The 19121-nt window shown below is 45.1% G+C and overlaps 1 protein-coding gene across 3 annotated transcripts in view; it reads left to right on the forward strand.

Annotated features, from left to right (window-relative positions):
* The window catches only part of DGLUCY (D-glutamate cyclase), a 90034-nt gene that overhangs the window by 44856 nt on the left and 26057 nt on the right, over positions 1–19121 (forward strand). For all 3 annotated transcript variants that reach the window (XR_003369774.1, XM_026651495.1, XM_026651494.1), the window contains exons 7-10: positions 1925–2122; positions 13445–13705; positions 14289–14388; positions 16440–16588. Coding sequence is in view for 2 of the 3 variants with exons in the window: in XM_026651495.1 (XP_026507280.1) it covers positions 1925–2122; positions 13445–13705; positions 14289–14388; positions 16440–16588 (708 nt within the window). In the remaining variant the exon portion in view is untranslated. The remainder of the gene's footprint in view (positions 1–1924; positions 2123–13444; positions 13706–14288; positions 14389–16439; positions 16589–19121) is intronic.

Below are 19121 nucleotides of genomic sequence, written 5' to 3' on the forward strand. Positions count from 1 at the left end.
AGGCTCTGGGAGGAAGTTTGGGTGTGGGAGAGAGTGCGGGGCAGGGGGTTGGGGTGCGCGGAGTGCCGAATGCGGGGTTGCTCACCTCAAGTGGCTCCCCGCAAGCAGCGACCAGTCCCTGCAGTCCCTAGGCAGAGGTGCGGCTAGGCAGCTCTGCAAACGCTGCCCCCGTCCACAGGCGCCACCCCCACAGATCCCATTAGCTACGGTTCCCAGCCAATGGGAGCTGCGGAGCCACCTACCTGCGCTTCCATCTAAGGGCCACAGGGACTGGTCACTGCTTGCGTGGAGCCGCCCAAGGTGAGCGCCCCCCCGGATCCAGCACCCCGCATCCCCTCCCACACCCAATCTCCCTCCCAGAGCCCGCACCCCAATCCCGTGCCCCCCCCACACCCAAACTCCCTCCGAGAGCCTGTGCCCCTCATCCCCCCCACCCCCTGCGCCCCAGCCCTGCACACCCCTCCTGCACTCTGAACCCCTTGTGGCCATTCCTCCGCCTTGGAGTAGCAGGAGCATGTCGCCACTTCCAGGAAGCCACATAGGGAGCCTGCCAGCCTCGCACCAACCAGGACTATAAAGCAGACTTTCTATGAAGATTAGAAATGCCAGTTTATAGAGCTCTCTGGTTGGTACAGGGCCAGAGAACACAGCTTTTACTGTTCTTTAAAACCATAATGTTACACTATGTAAAAATTTAATTCAATAACAACAACAAAATGCTTAAAAATAAACATCAATATTACGTATAAAAATTATTTTAAAAATCTAATTTTGCCAAGCCTAATTATATTTTATAATATAAAATAAAGTCAACTGAAACAAATTTTTTGATTTTCTCAAAAAAAACAAAAAACATTTTGACTGATCCAAAAAAAATTTTTTCCTAAATTTTTTGTCACAGAGAATTTCAAAAATTTGGGGGTTTGTTCCAAATCACAACAAAAACAAACTTCAGGATTCTTTGTGAAACAGCATTTCCATTCTCCACACAGCTCTACATTGCACCTTATGCAGTCATTTATATTTAATGCGAAGTGAGGGCACAGTGCATGTGAAATGCTTGCAAATCAAAGTGGCAGTGTTTTACATTGTGTCTAAATGACTACACAAGGCAAAAGCAATGGAGAATGAGGCCCAGTGTATTTTTTTAGTGCTTCTGCAAAGTGAGTTTAGTAACATGGACTAGAGCAGTGCTTACAGTGGATAGGCTGCCTCTCACACACATTTACTATACAGCAAATTCACAGATACTAAAGAAAGGCAATGTTGTTTAGTGTTTGTACTACAGAAGTGGGTGACTGATTATATTTTTAATCCCAGCTGTACCACTGACTCATTGTATGACTATAGGCAAGTCACTTGTACCTAAATTGTCAAAATTATCACTGATTTAGGGTGCCCAACTTGAGACATCTAAGATCTGATTTTCAGATTAACTCCATTAGGAGCTGCAAGTGCTCAGTGCCTCCAAAATCAGGTTCTAAATCGTTCAAGTTGGGTAACAAAAATGGGGACACTTCTGAAAATATAAGCCCAATCATCTAAATGCGTTTTCATATAGTCTTTTTCTTAAGTGAAAATGCGTTCAACTGATCCATAAGCCCACTGTTCTTTCCTCCCGATGTGTTTGTGTGTGTGTATATATATATATATACACACACACACACACACACACACACACACACACACACAAACTTACAATGTTACTTATGTATATATTTGATTAGCTCCCTTCACGTGTCACTTGTCATTTTATATTGTAAGCTCTTTGGGGTAGGGACCATGTATATGTTTTAGGATGCAACTTTTCTATTTTTCTTATCGTTCTAGTGCTTTATCAATAATATTTTTATTTGTTATTAGTATATTGTATATTGTATTAGTATATTAGCATACTGAGTTGAAGTTTTTCCATCTATTGTAGAGTCTCCGCTGGCTTTTACACATTCTCCTGGGTGTATGTCTATTACTGCCCTGAAGAATGAAGATGCTCCAGTTCATAACTCTAAAGAAATCCCCATGGTCCACTGCATTTCTCAAAATCCTTTGCATTATAGCATTGCATCAGAAACAGCTGTGCGAAAGATAAGAGAGCTAGAAAGTCTAATTGGAATAGATCCAGGTAAAAAAATAATTTCTTGAGTTACTGAAGAATTAATCATTCTGGAAACATAGGATTTGTCATACTAAATTAGTATGATCCATTCCGTTCATTTAGATATTGCATAGTTGACCTTAAATAGTAAAAATTGAAAGGTAATTCCAAATGTTACAAAGAATTCCAGTGTTAGATTATTCTGATTGAACATTGTTACTTCTCCCCTTCCACCTTACCAAATGGACTACTTTGTGCCAGCCTAAGGTACTGGTCTGCACCTGATAAAGGCAGGCATCAATTCAGTTCCCATTCCTGGTCTCATTTTCAGACTCTGAGTTCTAGACAGTCAGGCCTGGTGGTTAAAGCAGTGTCCGAGAACAGATATCAAGGGTTGAAGCTGGAGGTAGAGTTGGGACCAGGCCGAGGGCAGCACTGAAACTGGGGTCCAGGGACAAGCCATGGGTAAGAACCAGGGTCAGAGTCCATAGATGTGCCAACTCAGGATCATAGTCAGAATTTGGAAGCAGGATGAAGTTGAAGCTGGGCTGGAGTCAGTCCAAGGATCTGGGGGTCAGGAGCTGGGTGCAGGGCTGGAGCGGCTGAAGCGGGCTAGGACAAGGCTTAGGCAAGGCTGGGGCAGGAACAGGGATAGGATCAAGGGCAGGCTGGAAGCCTAGGAAATCTGTAACACCATGAGGCAGCAGGAAGATTCCTAGCCAAATGGTGCTGTTGCACAGAGCAAGTTGTGGCTCTGGTGGGGAGTGTGAAATACCTGTGCCTGTGGGTCATCTGCCCCTGCCCCTGGATAGGCTGTTGCAGCATGCCTGAGAGATGAGTCATTGCAGGCTCTGCTGGAGTGGTGAGTCATAGCTGAGTGAGCAGCCCTGGTCCAGCTGAGGGTTTGCCTTACACTCATTTTCATGCTAACATCATGTACCGCTGACCATCACTGAAAACCCTAGGCAGATTGCACCTGACTGCTGCAAGGTGACTGGAGACCCACAAGCTAGTTCTCACCAGGAAGAAATCTAGTTACTGTATATAAATAGGGCCCTACCAGTGCTTAATTTGTAATGAAAGAGGTGCTGGGGCTCAAGCAATTAGGTGCCAGGGCTCAAGCAATTATTTACTTTCATAACTTGCGTGGCAAGCTTAGAGGTGACAGGGCTCAGTCCTGGCAAGCCCTGGCACAAATTAAGCACTGGGCCATACCAAATTCATGGTCCCTTTTGGTAAATTTCACGGTCATAGGATTTAATGAGATTTCATGGTTTGAGATATTTAAATCTGAAATTTCATGGTGGTGTAACCGTGGGAGTCCCAATCCAAAAAGGGGTTGGGGGGCGGGGTTGGCAAGGCTTTGTAGGGGGGGTCACGGTATTGGCACCCTTACTTCTGCGCTGCTGCTGATAGCAATGCTGCCTTCAACAGCTGGTGCCCGACCAGCAGCCACCACTCTCCAGCATCCAGCTCTGAAGGCAGTAGCACAGAAGTAAGGGTGGCAATACTATATCATGCCACCCCTGCTTTTGTACTGCTGCTGGTGGCAGTGCTGCCTTCAGAGTTGGGCTCCCAGCCGCCGCTCTCCAGCTGCCCAGTTCTGAAGGCAGTGCCGCTGCCAGCAGTAGTGCAGAAGTAAGGGTGGCAATACCATGACCCCCTCTACAATGGCCAGATTTCATGAGGGAAACCAGATTTCACGGTCCATGACGCATTTTTCATGGCCGTGAATTTGGTAGGGCCCTATATATAAATGAATACTAGTAGCAATTGCTAGTATATGAACTGCAGAGCTGATGCCAGTATGTTTAACAGCTCAAGGATAATTCCCTATGTGAGATGATGTCGACCAGGACTACTGCATCCTTTAACAGCTTTTCAGTACCTTTCACTCCTTCATATATAAAGCGTGCTGGGGATTTTATTTGTCTATGTACTTTTAAACACTGACTTCTTCTGAATGGAATAATATCTTGCTTAGCTTAAATGTTCATGTATAACAAGTTTGGGGAAGGCAACATACTAAGATCAGGTATTTTATTTCTTTCCTGTTCAGTAGTTCAGCTTATCTTTCTGCTGTAGCACAGACCAAAGTTTAGTTTTTTCAGGGTTTATACAGAATTTAATTTCTGATAGAAGGAGAATGACACAATCTCTAATGGAAAATTTATGAACTAAATATCTATCTATCTATGAATGCATAACAGTTTACCTATAACCCTTGAAGTAACTGTGAACAATGTCAACAACAACTCTTTTAAGGGTTTTTCCCCAAGTTTTATTACTTATTACTTTTGCAAGTCTCAGTGCAAAATATAATTATGTGCACATACATACACTCCTCTAGGGTTCTTTTCTGGGAAATTTTACCCCTCTCACTCTCTGTAGAATGGTGTCCAAACCCTCTGTAGAGCATGAAAGCAAGCTCCTTAAAGTCCGGGAAACAAGTGATAGTCCTTCAAACTCCCTTTGAGTCTCTGAAACAACAGTCTGCAATTTGCACAGCCTGCAGCAATTTTAGTTGCCTTCTTCTTCCCCAAATCTGGCAATCAATTTGACCCTGAGCACAAGAGCAAGATTCAACAGCTAAGCATCTAGGAACAAAGAATTCCAGGTACCACTTCAGAGCATTGTTCCATCTTGCCCGGTGTCCTGCCTCCAACTGTGGTCAATTCCTGATGCTTCAGAGGAAGGCAAAAAAAACCCAGAATGGATTTGGCGAATTGTGTATTGAAGGGGAATAAACTCCTTTCAGACCCCTACAGATGACCAACTGAAGCCAAGAAACATGAGATTTTATTATAGTCATTGTTTTAATATGACTGTGTCTTCGTTCCACACATGCTTGAGGACATCCAACTTATTGTGGACCACTTTGCCTATGCCTCAAAGTGCTTCAGTTTCACAATCAGCCTGAAAAAAGACAGCCAGCAGCAGACCACCAGTATCGCCAGCACCATGATCCTATCATCACAATTGACAACACACCCCTCAACTTGGTCAGAAAATTCTGCTACCTGGTGTGACAAAGTTCCTCCTCTACCTTGGTGGGTCCTGCGCTCATTGGCAGATTTTCTTGCCTCAGAGATTCATCATGTGGGTTGGGGAACAGCCCAGAGACCTTCCCCTCTGGAAGAACCCACAGTCCAGGTCAATTGGGAGGTTTGGGGGGAACCCAGGCCCGCCCTCTACTCCAGGTTCCAGCCCAGGGCCCTGTGGACTGCAGCTGTCTATAGTGCCTCCTGTAACAGCTGCATGACAGCTACAACTCCCTGGGCTACTTCCCCATGGCCTCCTCCAAACACCTTCCTTATTCTCACCACAGGACCTTCCTCCTGGTGTCTGATAACGCTTGTGCTCCTCAATCCTCCAGCAGCACACCCTCTCACTCTCAGCTCCTTGTACCTCTTGCTCCCAGCTCCTCACACTCACACCACAAACTGAAGTGAGCTCCTTTTAAAAGCCAGGTGCCCTGATTAGCCTGCCTTAATTGATTCTAGCAGCTTCTTCTTAATTGGCTCCAGGTGTCCTAATTAGCCTGCCTGCCTTAACTGGTTCTAGCAGGTTCCTGATTACTCTAGTGCAGCCCCTGCTCTGGTCACTCAGGGAACAGAAAACTACTCATCCAGTAAAAAGAACAGGAGTACTTGTGGCACCTTAGAGACTAACAAATTTATTAGAGCATAAGCTTTCGTGGGCTACAACCCACTTCTTCGGATGCATATAGAGTGAAACATTGAGGAGATATATATACACACATACAGAGAGCATGAACAGGTGGGAGTTGTCTTACCAACTCTGAGAGGCCAATTAAGTAAGAGAAAAAAAAACTTTTGAAGTGATAATCAAGATAGCCCAGTACAGACAGTTTGATAAGAAGCAAGTGTGAGAGTACTTACAAGAGGAGATAGATTCAATGTTTGTAATGGCTCAGCCATTCCCAATCCCTGTTTAACCCTGAGTTGATTGTGTCTAGTTTGCATATCAATTCCAGCTCAGCAGTCTCTCGTTGGAGTCTGTTTTTGAAGTTTTTCTGTTTTAAGATAGCCACTCGCAGGTCTGTCATAGAATGGCCAGACAGGTTAAAGTGTTCTCCCACTGGTTTTTGAGTATTATGATTCCTGATGTCAGATTTGTGTCCATTAATTCTTTTGCGTAGAGACTGTCCGGTTTGGCCAATGTACATGCCCCTCTGCCAGATCCCTGGCATTGAGAGCATGCTCATCAGGGCTCAACTTTGTTGGGTCGGACATGTAGTCTACATGGAGGTTTCCTGTATGCAAAAGTGGTGCTCTACAGTCAGCTGAGCACAGGAAACCACTCTAAGGGTTGACCCATCCTCAGATATAAAGACTCTTTGAAGGCCAATCTCAATGCATGCAAGATAGACATTAAAACCTGGGAACTCATTGCACTGGAGAGACCCAGATGGAGAGGTCTATGCCATGAGGCCGTGTCTACTTTTGAAGAGTGGTGTGTGAGGTCTCTGCAGGAGAAGAGAGCATGTCATAAGTCCAATGCCTCAAGCTCTCCCCCCAATGACTACACTTGCAAGACATGCAACCACATTTGCAAATCCAGGATTGGACTCATTTTCCACATGAGAAGCCATAAATAAACCCAGAACTCAAGTCAAAACTAGCTGAACACTCACCTGTTGAAGCGATGGAAGAATGTATCCATCCATTGTTTTAATGGTTAGCTGCAGGTGTTACGAGCACATTAAGGAGAAAACAGAGCTTACTCTTCAAGTGATGTACGTATGTGCATTCCACATGGGGCTACACATGTATACCATGCTCCCGAGTCCAGAAATTCTTCCAAGCAATGTCTGCTGGCCCGCACATGCTGTAGGTCTCCTCATCTTCCTGACTGAGCATATAAGAGACAGTGCAGGCCAACACTTCTCCAGTCCCTTCTTATCACTGCATGACCTGAGTTAGAATCCTATGACCTCTCATCCTTCAACTCTTTGTACCACGCGTAAAGACATTTGTAAATAGTTTATTTTTCTTAGCTTACTAATTAATTAATGTTCAGTTAGTATAGTGTGAGGTTTTCCCCCCTGGTTGGGGAATCCTTCCCTGTGTCTGGGACTATGCCCTGAGTCCTGGGTTTCAAGAATTGCATCTCTTGCCCTCACTCCTTCTCCATCAGTGACGAACATCACTACTGTCTGGGTGAGGTGCATATCTCTGCAAAGTCCAGTATTTGTCGCTCATTCCCACCCAGAACTCAAGAAGCCTGTGAGCTTTGCCTGAGAAAACACCTGATAGAAAAGGCTATGAGGCCCCTTTCTGACCTGGGCCAGGGAGATCCCCAGCCCATACATCAGCCTCAAATAACAAGCAGTGCCCCTCCAAGCACATGCCTAGGAACAGAGCCTCCAGTACCTAAGCCCAAAGACTCTTCTTCTAAGGTTTACCATAAGGGTAGAGGGTACTCTCATAGGCATAAGGACAGATCCCCATTGAGGACTGTCCATAAGAGATGTACTTCCTCCCCAAGCCTCTTCAGGTTGGATGAGACTTTGCACACAGAACCTAAGGAACCGATTCCTCTAAAAAGTCCCAGATTGGAGAGCAAACACATAAAAAGAAAGGTACGCTGATTCTGTTGATCACCCTGGTACTGAAGCATAAGAACCAACCTTCACCAGTTCTGTCTACGAGCACTGGTCCGGACCCACCATCGGTACCACCTCATTTGTCCAAGAACTGCTGTTTCCATAGACGCACCAGGTCCACTGGATCTGACCGCCAGAAAACCTCGGACACTGGGGCATTTGGTGACTTACATAACATTGGAGAATATACTCCTCCCTTATCCACAGTCTCCACTTCTCTCCAGCCCAGCCCTCTTGAGGGATATTATTACACCAGAGGAGGAGTCTACGTCGGTGTCCCTGGAGCCATCTCACCTCCAACCCTCTGGCAGGAGTGCTCCCATAATGATGGAGCAGTTTTTGGACTCGGATGAGTCGGATGTGCTAACCACTCCAATATCTCCACGGAGACAGTCGATCTCTGACAGACATTCAAAGAGTCACACTCTCTATTCCTCCGGGTATGACCTCCCCAGGGACCACAGGTACTGATTTACTTTGGGTCCTCCGCAACCAATAGACTCTCCTTCTGACCTTATTGGGGTCCATGGGATTCTTATGTCAGGTGTCCAGGCACTTCTCAAGAATCGTACCGCTCCTCTCCCTCCTGGCAACTGGAACCGTCGGTGTACAAGGAGGATGAGTTCAACCCGGATCCGCAGGTACATAGCATGCTCATGCTCTGCTCCTGTTCAGGCTATCCTTACCCAAAGCAGAAGGATTCTACTAGAACTTGCTGCCTGGCCAAATGGCACTTTTCAGCTGGGCACAACTCCACCAATACTCTGCAACCACAGCAAATATTCCAAACATTCTACATGATCTCCCGTCCTTGAAGACCTCAGGCCTCTCCATTAGTTCATTGCAAGTCTGCCTTGCAGTGATTAATGCCTTCCTCCCTCCAGTAGATTGACATTCCGTGTTCACTCATCCAACTACAGTATGGTTTATGAAAGGCCTTGTCAGGACCTTTCCACCAGTGATCAAACCTACACCTCAATGGGACCTTAATCTCACCCTGTCAACTCTCACCAGTCTGTCCTTCAAACCCTGGTGACATGATCCACCTGTTCATAAAGGTGGCATTTTTAGTGGCTACCATTTCAGCCAGGAGGGTCAGTGAGCTTGGAGTCATCATGGCAGACCCTCTTATACAAGTTTTCACAAAGACAAGGTTTCCCTTTCCCTATACCTTAAGTTTCTCCTCCAGGTTGTTTGAATTCCATATTAACTAAAGTATTCATTTACCTGCATTTTTCCCAAAACCCTATGCTTCTGCTGAAGACAAAGGACTTCACTCCCTCGATGTCCAGAGTGCCCTTCCATTCTACCTGCAAAGAACCAAACCCATTAGAAAATCATTGAGACTTTTTACTGCTCTAGCAGAAAGATGATGTGGTCAAGCCATATCCTCCCGGAGGATTTCTAAGTTGGTTCTGGGATGCATCCTACAGTGCTACAGGGTAGCAAAAATCCCTTCCCTGGGGATGTGACAGCTCATTTCACAAGAGCACAGGCTGCCTCAATGGCATCCCTACATGACGTCCTGCTACAAGACATTTGCAAGCAGCCACCTGAAGTTCTATCCATACGTTTGCAACACACTATGCTTTGGTTCATGCATCAGCTGTGGATGCAGTCGTGGGATCTGCAGTACTGCAAGCATCTTTGCTACTGTCTTCCTCGCACCCATCTCCAGCCTGAGCACTGAACATTAGAACATAAGAACAGCCATACTGGGTCAGACCAGTGGTCCATCTAGCCCAGTATCCTGTCTTCCAACAGTGCTTGTCAATCACTCAATTATGGAATACACATAGGAACCATCACTTGAAGAAGAAATAGAGGTTACTTACTGAAACTGGAAGTTCTTCAAGATTTGTGGTGCCCATCTGATTCCATTACCTGCCCTCCATTCCCTGTGCTTTGGATCCTGTTAGATTGTAGTAAGACGAGGGAGTGGAGAGGCGTCCGCCTGCACTGTCTCTTATCCCTTTGTCAAGAGCATGAGGAGACCTATGGTGTATGTGTGGGCCAACGTTCAGTGCTTGTAAGAATGTCCAGACTCAAGCATGAGGCATGCCTGCATACCCATGTGTGGAATACAGATAGGGACCACACATAGAATCATAGAAATGTAGGGTTGGAAGAGACCTCAGGAGGTCATCTAGTCCAATCCCGTGCTCAAAGCAGGACCAACACCAACTAAATCATCCCAGCCAAGGCTTTAAAAACCTCTAAGGATAGAGATTCCACCACCTCCCTACGTAATCCATTCCAGTGCTTCACCACCCTCCTAGTGAACTAGTGTTTCCTAATATCCAACCTAGACCTCCCCCACTGCAACTTGAGACCATTGCTTCTTGTTCTGTCATCTGCCACCACTGAGAACAGCCTAGCTCTATCCTCTTTGGAACCCCTCTTCAGGTAGTTGAAGGCCCTCACTCCTCTTCTGCAGACTAAATAACCCCAGTTCCCTCAGCCTCTCCTCGTAAATCATGTGCCCCAGCCCCCTAATCATTTTCGTTGCCCTTCGCTGGACTCTCCAATTTGTCCACATCCCTTCTGTAGTGGGGGGGACCAAAACTGGACGCAATACTCCAGGTGTGGCCTCACCAGTGTCGAATAGAGGGGAATAGTCACTTCCCTCAATCTGCTGGCAATGCTTCTACTAATACAGCCCAATATGCCATTGGCCTTTTTGCCAACGAGGGCATACTGCTGACTCATATCCAGCTTCTCGTCCACTGTAATCCCCAGGTCCTTTTCTGCAGAACTGCTGCTTAGCCAGTCAGTTCCCAGCCTGTAGCAGTGCATGGGATTCTTTCTTCTTAACTGCAGGACTCTGCACTTGATCAGATTTCTTTTGGCCCAATCCTCCAATTTGTAGTAGTGCTAGGGCTACGGAAAAGGTTAGTGACTGCTCCTCTCCTTCAACCAGACGGACAGTGCAGAACAGGGATTGGTCCTGACACAACCTACTGGATAGATGAGGTCATCTGCATTGTGACATCCAACCAGAGGCAGATTAAGCTTTTGTGTGGCCCTGGGCCAGAGCAAGTGGGGGCCCCTCCCCATCCCTTCTGCCTACAATCAACCCCCCCACACATACCTCGTGGGGAAATGGGGTTGGGGCATGGGGGCTTGCCCCGCCTCGCTCCCCCACCCAGCACTCCTGCCAGGGAGCAAGGTCAGGGTGCGGGGGCTTGTCCCATTCCACTCACTCAGCACTCCTGCAGGGCAGCAGGGTTGGGGTACAGGGGCTTCCCCTGACCGCCCGGTGCTCCTGCCAGGGAGCAGGGTCGGGGCACAGGGGCTTGCCTCACTCCCTGGCAGGAGCACCAGGCAGAGCGGGGCAAGCCCCTGTGCCCCGACCCCGCTCCCTGGCAGGAGCGCCAGGTGGGTGAAATGGGTCGGGGTGTGGGAGCACACATATTTCTGGGGGGCCCCAATTGGCAAATCCACCACTGCATCCAACTGCTCTGAAGAGCTTCTGACCAAAGAAATCACTGCATTTTCACTTACCACACACGCAGAGATCCAGTCCCACTCCTTCCTCCTAGATAGCTCCAAGCCATATGGGGCTCTGTAGCGGGGTGGCTACCCCACTCCTGCCCGGAGAGGTTTGAAATAGCCTTGGAGGAGGGCTGCAGCTCTAAAAGCTGGGCTGATTGGAGAAGCGGCCGCAGCTGGGCCACGCCCCAATCAGGCCCCAGCTGGCCTATATAAGAGGCTGGGAGCCAGGCGCTTGATAGTCTCTCTGAGTGCAGAGAGAGAAGGGCCTGGCTACAGGGAACTAGAGCAGAGTACCTAGGTGGAGCAGGGCTGGGGAGCTCCAGCCTGGAAAGCCCCAGGCTGTGGTCTAGTGTTAGGCCAGGAGGTACTAGGGGTTGCAGAGGGCAGCCCAGAGATAGGCCAAGGCAGCAGGCCCAAACCCAACCTTGCCTGTGATGAGTGGCTGATACTGCAGTCTGCCCCTGGGCGTGGGGCTAGATGGTGACTGACAGTAGCCGGATACCAAGGCGAGGTAGGGTTAGTGGGTGGGGTTCCCCTGGGAGGGGAGACCTAGCATGTGGGTACTGCCAGGGTGCAGCATCCTGAGCAAGGGGCACCGGGGTCCTGGGCGGGACACGGGGCCAGAAGTAGAGAGCAAGGCAGATCGCCGGCCTGCAGAGGGTGTCCCGGAGGCTGGGTCGAGCTGATTCCCCGAAGCAACCAGTAGGGGGCGCCGCAGGGGTGAGTCCGTACCCTTACAGGCTCAATCTGACTATATTATTGTTATTATTTAATGTTCATCATGCAGTATGGTCTAAAGGCCATAGCCAGGTTGGTCCCTGTTGTGCTATGCCTGGTATTCCAGTTTCTTCCAGGGAATTGAGTTTCTTACACTGGAATCACAGCCTGTTAATTTTACACTGTCCCTCAACCAGTTCAGAAAGAATTACTGGTTTGGCCATTATTCAATAATCTATTAGGAAGAAACAGGCTAGAGCTAACAGTTTTGGACAAGTTCGAATGACATCTTCCCTTTCCCATTTCGGAGACAGTCCCTAGCCACAGTGTGAAATGCCCACTTACAAATCGATTGCCTTGCCCTGTCCTGGTGCAGTTTTCCTATGTGTACATGTGAGCATGTGCATGAGCCTGAGTTTAAATGTTTATCTCTGCATTTGGACATGTACACAGGAATGTGCTTGAGCTTGTTTGTGTAAAATAACTGGGGTCTGGATCTTCTCTGAATCTGATTTTGTTCTTTACAGAACAACTTTGGGCCAAGATACTTGAATTATTTAAAAGGGAAAAGTGGCTCCCGAATGGGAGGATCAATGAACAAAATCCCCTCTGCCCCAGAGTCTTTTTTGTCATATTTTCTAGGTTTATCTTCTGCATTCCCTTCCCACATCTCTTATTTTCTTCTCACATCACTTACCAAAACTCCTGCCCCCAACACTTCTGAATTTAGCAATGATTTTGAATATGAGCGTGGATCTGGTTCTGAATTTATCCACTCACTCAGTATTTATAATGAGCGGAACCAATACCCCATTGGCTTCTGCTCTATAAAAAATTGAAATGAAACCCTCATCTGTTTGGGGTTTCAGCAATCTGAATCCAGATCTGAATTCTGCACTTCAGCCTCATTTCCAATAATGATCCACAGTTCGGTCCAGGCCGAGGGAGGCTTCCCAACCTCTCCTTTTTTGTAAAGGGACCGCTAGGTACAACAAAAATAACACTCTACTCCTAGGATTACAGGCTAGAAACCTGCTGCTTTATTCAAATGCATCTCAAACAAATTTAGTTTGTGGGGGTATGGAACTCCCAGTGACAAACATAATGTAGGCAGGGGTAGAGCATGGCTCCAACCCCTAATATTTTGGGTAACTCGTTTACCCCATGATGACCACTTTATGACATCCTTCACAAGCACACACATCTGTAGTGATCCCAGTAGAGCTGTAGAATGGACAATAGTCTTCACAACCTTCTATAAGTTCATTCAGGAGACTTTCACTGCACTTACCTAGTGGGAGATGATGTACTTTGCTGATAGTGACAGACCAGGGGAATGGAGACCATCTCTGGATCAATAGTGATAGAGCCTGGCTGCTCGTCTCGTTGGCCCTGCCAGGAACTCTGACAGTGATGGACAGGGATTGGTCCTGACAGAACCTCTTGGAGGTATTAATATGCTAAAAATCTAGCACTGTCTTTAAAAAAAAAATGTTTTTGCTTTTTAGGAGACCGGGGCATGAAACATTTGTGCTGCCAGGATGAGCTGCTAAAGACTTGCCTCTCCCTTTCACATGCCCGATCAGTGCTGATAACCACTGGATTTCCTACTCACTTCAACCACGAGCCACCTGAAGAGAATGATGGACCTCCAGGAGCCATTGCTATGGCAGCCATGTTGCAGAGCTTGGAGAAAGATGTTGTTATAGTAACAGACCAGAGAGCCATGGGTTTGAATAAAAAGATTATTGAGGATGGTGTTCAGCAAGGTAAAACATGCAGTTAGGCAACAAAGACAGTTAGCTTTTCAGTTTTAATTTGCTAATCTGGTTCAAGCTCTATTTCAGTGCAATCTCTAAATTAGATCAGGCCTTTAAGAAGTGCTTTAACATATAGACAAAACGGGCCAGATCCACACCTGGCTAGATCAGCATAGCTCCATTGACTTCATTGGAACTACTCTGATTTGTACCAATTGAGCATCTAGTCCCTAATCTTTTGAAATCCATCTAGAATCTTTCTTCCTATTACCATTGTATTTTGAAATTTAGTGTATCATCAAAAAGAAAGAGGTGAGAAGAGAGCTTATTTTTAAAGTGTCTTCATCCCTGCACATCTTCTCATTTTTGTCAGTCCAAATAATGTCTCTAGACTCTGACTTGTAGCTCTGAATTGTGCAAAAGCTAAAGATGGGCAACTAGTGCAGTATTTCCAACTGGGAAATATTGTCTTACACAATCATATGTGTGCTAGAATCACTTTACAGTTCTAACTGTTCTGTTCTTTTAAAATCCAAGCTAAGCACACAAAAAATGACCTATGGAATCCATTTTGTATTTTTGTTCGCTTTAGGGGTACTGAAGACACCAGTGCCTCTATTGAGTTATCAGGGAGATGCTGCAGAGTCAGCTTTGATGTTTCTGTGTGAGAATGGAAATCTTGAAAGACCCAGGTATGTGTACTAAGTTCCTGAAAATGAGTAGCAAGGAGGCTATGCAAAGTCATAGTAAAAGGAACAGCTCTGTTCACAGAAGATATGATTGCAAGCAAATCTTTGAAGTATGAAGTATCTGCCAATCAGATTGTTTTGTTTCTCTTTTTAAATGACTGTTTTTATAAAATATATATTAAGTAAATATTACAATAGCAGTTGAAGGTCTGAAATTAAAGGAAGAAAATTCTGAGTCAAGGACTCCACTCTGCTGTAGTATTGCAGCGCATGTGAAATACAGGATTCCACATTATTCTGAGACCTCTGCAATCCCAATGCACAACAGGAAATGGGGAAGGAAGTACATTACTTTGCATTTATATGGCACCTTTCAGATGAAAATTTTAAAGAGCTCTACAAACATTCATTAACTTACACTACACTTGTGAAATACTGTACATCATTATCCCCATCTTATCAATGGGTAAAGTAGGCCACAGAGAGATTAAATGTCTTCCCAAAGACTACACAAAGTCCTGTGGCAGAGTCAGGAATAGAATCCTGGAGTCCAGGACTGTAGTCCACTTTCATCCACGCTCAGATCTTTGATAATCCATTTTATTCTAGTATGCAAAATCCTCCTATCTGTTTTTAATGGTCTGAAAAAGATCCTCATTGTCTTTAGACACCCCAGCCAACATTTTTGAAGAGTGGATGTAGTTCTGAAAACTCATTCAAACTATGCAAGTGCAAACTCTGATGTGCCCCAAAACTCCAATTTGAACATGCATATATTGAGGGTTTGTATACATGCACTGGAGTTTGCACTAAAATGTACGTACATTGAATATCTGGCCAACAACTTTCCTTTTAATGGACTTACTGGGTTTTTTTTCTTGAACTTTCTCTGTGTATAGGTGTGTAATGAAAGTCTAGGGCATATACAGCCATATTCAGTTAGCAGCCAATTCTCTTTAATAACAGCTTATCTAAATATATGCATCTTCAGTTCATTCAATTTTGATTTCTTTCTATGGGTTAATAAAAACTGTAATTTCAATAACACCCTGTTTTCATTTCTCATACACTAGGCTCAAGAGGATGCTTTTATAATTGAACATAATTCAGATACAGCTGATTTGTACCTCAATAGATCCCATAATCCTAGGAGGCTAAACTGAATATTTTTTCATGTTGGAAACTCAATTGCACAAGTACAACTGCAATCACAGTGTGTATTAGTCCATATCATAAAACCACTTAGTAACTTGGCACAATTGGTAGCCTCTATTCAGTAGAACTGGAGTAGCAGGATGTTGGACGTTGGGGTTGGGAGGTGGGGGGGGGGGGGGGGGGGGGGGGGGGGGAGAGGAATCCTAAACAGGGGCTGCCTAAAACAGATCCTGCCTGCACGCTTCCCATCCACATTTACAAGCACCAAATTTATCAAAAATGTTAAACAAAAGAAACCAAATAAATGGGTAACTTACAAGCAGTACAGTACTTTACATAGGAAATTATGAACAATAAACTGCACTTTGAGGATCCCTCTGAGGATCTTAAACTGCATTGCAAACTCTAATGATTTAAAACCAATATCCCTTTTTAACTGAGGCACAAAGAGGCTAAGGTCCAGATCCTCAAAGGTATTTAGGTGCCTAACCCTAAATATCTCTGAGGATCTGGGCTCTAAAGTGATTCACCCAGTGCTCCACTGGGTAGAGAAAGATTTCACCTCTCTCTCCATTCGTTGCTGGCAGTTTGAAGGGGCTGCATTAAAGCTACCAAGAAAACAAACCAAATATTGAAAACAAAATGTATAGGCCCAAATTCAAGAGTGAGATAAACTGTGCTGTAAATTACCTGTTGGATATAAGTTGGTGGGAAAATAGATGTACAGCAAATGATCCAATTTGGCATTCAGAGGCTTTGCAAAATGAGTGTAACTTGTGCCTAAGGAGACAGAAACGAAGTGTGTGGCAGGAAAAGCAACTGACAGAAAAATGTAAGATGTAAGTTTCACAATTCCCTCCCCCCCCCCTTAACTAATTTATCACCTTGTCTCTGACTAGATTTGATCAGCTGATAGCAATAGAACGTGCAGGGATGGCTGCTGATGGCAATTATTACAATGCAAGGAAAGTCAATATTAAGCATCTAGTGGATCCCATAGATGAACTGTTTCTAGCTGCACATAACATCCCTGGAGTCACAACAACAGGTAAGTGTGAGGCTGTGGCACCTCCTCAATGATAAGAGAAAGGCAAAACATAGAAAAGGAAGGGAGGATAAAGCGGCAGCCAGCTTCCAAAAGACTACTTCAGGACTGCCACTGTTTGTCTCTGCCAAATTGAAAGGACCAGCTAGCAGAAAAACATCCTTAGAAAGGTTTATATAATCAGAGAAATGTAGGGCTGGAAGGAACCTCGAGAGGTCATCCAGTCCAGCCCCTTGCACTGGGGCAGGACCAATATACCTAGAACATCCCTGACAGCTGTTTGTCTAACTTGTTCTTAAAAACCTCCAATAAGGGGTATTCCACACACTTCCTTGGAAGCCTGTTGTATTGCTTAGCTATCCTTATAGTTAGAAAGTTTCTCCCATCTCACCTAAATCTCTCTTATGGCAGTTTATGCCAATTACTTCTTGTCCTACCTTAAGAGGACATGGAGAACAGTTGATCACAGTCCTCTGTGTAATAGCCCTTAAGATATTTGACAAGTGTTATCAGCTCCTCCCCCCACTCTTCTTTTCTCAAGATTAAACATGCCCAGTTATTTTAACCTTTCCTCATAAGTCAGGTTTTCTAAACCTTTTATCGTTTTTGTTGCTCTCCTCTGGGCTCTCTCCAGTTTGTCTACATCTTTCTTAAAGTGTGATGCCCAAGACTGGACACAGTACTCCAGCTGAGGACTTCACCAGTGCTGAGTAGAGCAGGACAATTACCTCCTGTGTCTCGCATACAGTACTCCTGGTAATACACCCTAGAACGATACTAGCCTTTTTCACAATTGCATCATATTGTTGGCTCATCTTCAGTTTATAATACACTGTAGCCCTATTTTTTAATTAGTACTACTGCCTAACAGTTACTCCCCATTTTGAGTTATTAATTTGATTTCTTTCTTCCTAAGTAGTACTTTGACTTGTCTTTATTGAATTTCATCTTGCTGATTTCAAATAAATTCTCCAATTTGTCAAGGTTGTTTTCAGTTCTAATCCTGTCCTCTCAAGTGCTGGTATCCTCTCCCTGCCTGGTGTCATCCACAAATATTATAAGCATACTCTGTACTCACGTGTCTGAGCCACGTGACTGACCCCTTTGGGATCACACTAGATATGACCTCCCATTTTGACAGCGAACCATTGGTAACTACTCGCTGAGTATGGTCTTTCAACCAGTTTTGCACCCAAAACTTTACTTTATAGTAATTTCATTTAGAGACCACATTTCCCTAGTTTGCTTATGAGAATGTGGGACTCTGTCTAAAGGCTTACTAAAATCAAGATATATCAAGTCTACAGTCTCCTCCCTATCCACTAAGCCAGTAACCCTGTCAGAGAAGGAAATCATGTTGATCTGGCATGATTTCTTCTTGACAAATCCTTGTTGCCTATTCCTTGTAATCTTATCCTCAAAATGGTCACAAATTGATGTTTAATATTTGTTCCAATATCTTTCCCGATATCTTAGTTAGGCTGACTGGTCTATAAACCATCCCCGCCCCCCCCCCCCCCCCCCCCCCCCCCCCGGTCCTCTTTGTTTCCATTTTTAAAGATAGGTACAGTTGTATTCATTTTGATGGAATATATGGGCCCAAAGACTCAAAGGTATTAACATGATCCTGAAACTCTCTAACATTAAACAGTTTTAAACAAGATTCGGGGTTAGATATACAGAGACACAGCCTGCTGAGTACCATGGCAAATACACCATTAAAAATCCTTTTTATCTTTTATTAAATATACAGAAAGAAGGAAAAACAGTTAAAGTGTTTGAAACGTAAAATATTAAGTATGGCTTTCATTTAACCACATCCCTTGTTCCCTTTCCCTTTAGCTGAAGAAAGTTTTTAGAAAGAACTCCCCCTTGTTTGACAGTCTCTTAGATGGTATTAAAGATGGTAACTTCTGTCCATTTGGGGAAAAGAGAAGAAGTTAATTGAGCAGGTCTGATGCTGCTGTTGTCAGTGTTGTTTCTGAAGTCCAGTCCAGTTCGTCTTCGAGGAGTATCCTTGTGGGTGCTCCACTGTAGGTGTTCTGGTGCCCCTGCGCTGGTAATTAGAGATTTGTAGTAGCTGTGCTCGGTTGGGATGTGCATGCGTTGTCCCTGTCTCGTGTTACCTGAGGTGGTTACATAGCATTGCATGGCCAACTCCCCTCCCTCCCTCCCCCCCCTCAGTTCCTTCTCTACCACCTTTGGCTTCAGTCAGAGCACTTAGCAGCACCTCTTTATTGAACTTAGTTCACATAGTGTTTATTTAGATATAGCCTTCTTTCCTCTGTTTTATTATTTTATGATTTAAAAAAAAAAAGTGTGTGTCAGGATAAATTTCAGTTGTTAGTGACCCCTTAGCTTAGAGCTGTTCTCCCCTGAGTGAGAAAACCCCTCTCAGAGGGGCATGTCCAGCTCCCCGGGTTTCAAACGCTGCCTGACGTACAGGCTTTCGATTCCTATCTTGGATGGGCATTCGCAGTGTGTTCACTGCCTGGGCGAAGCACGTATACCACAGAAGTGCGCACACTGATAAACT

Source organism: Terrapene carolina, unplaced genomic scaffold (assembly GCF_002925995.2).
Source record: "Terrapene carolina triunguis isolate 2854851 unplaced genomic scaffold, T_m_triunguis-2.0 Scaffold96, whole genome shotgun sequence".
NCBI classification, from domain to species: domain Eukaryota; kingdom Metazoa; phylum Chordata; order Testudines; family Emydidae; genus Terrapene; species Terrapene triunguis.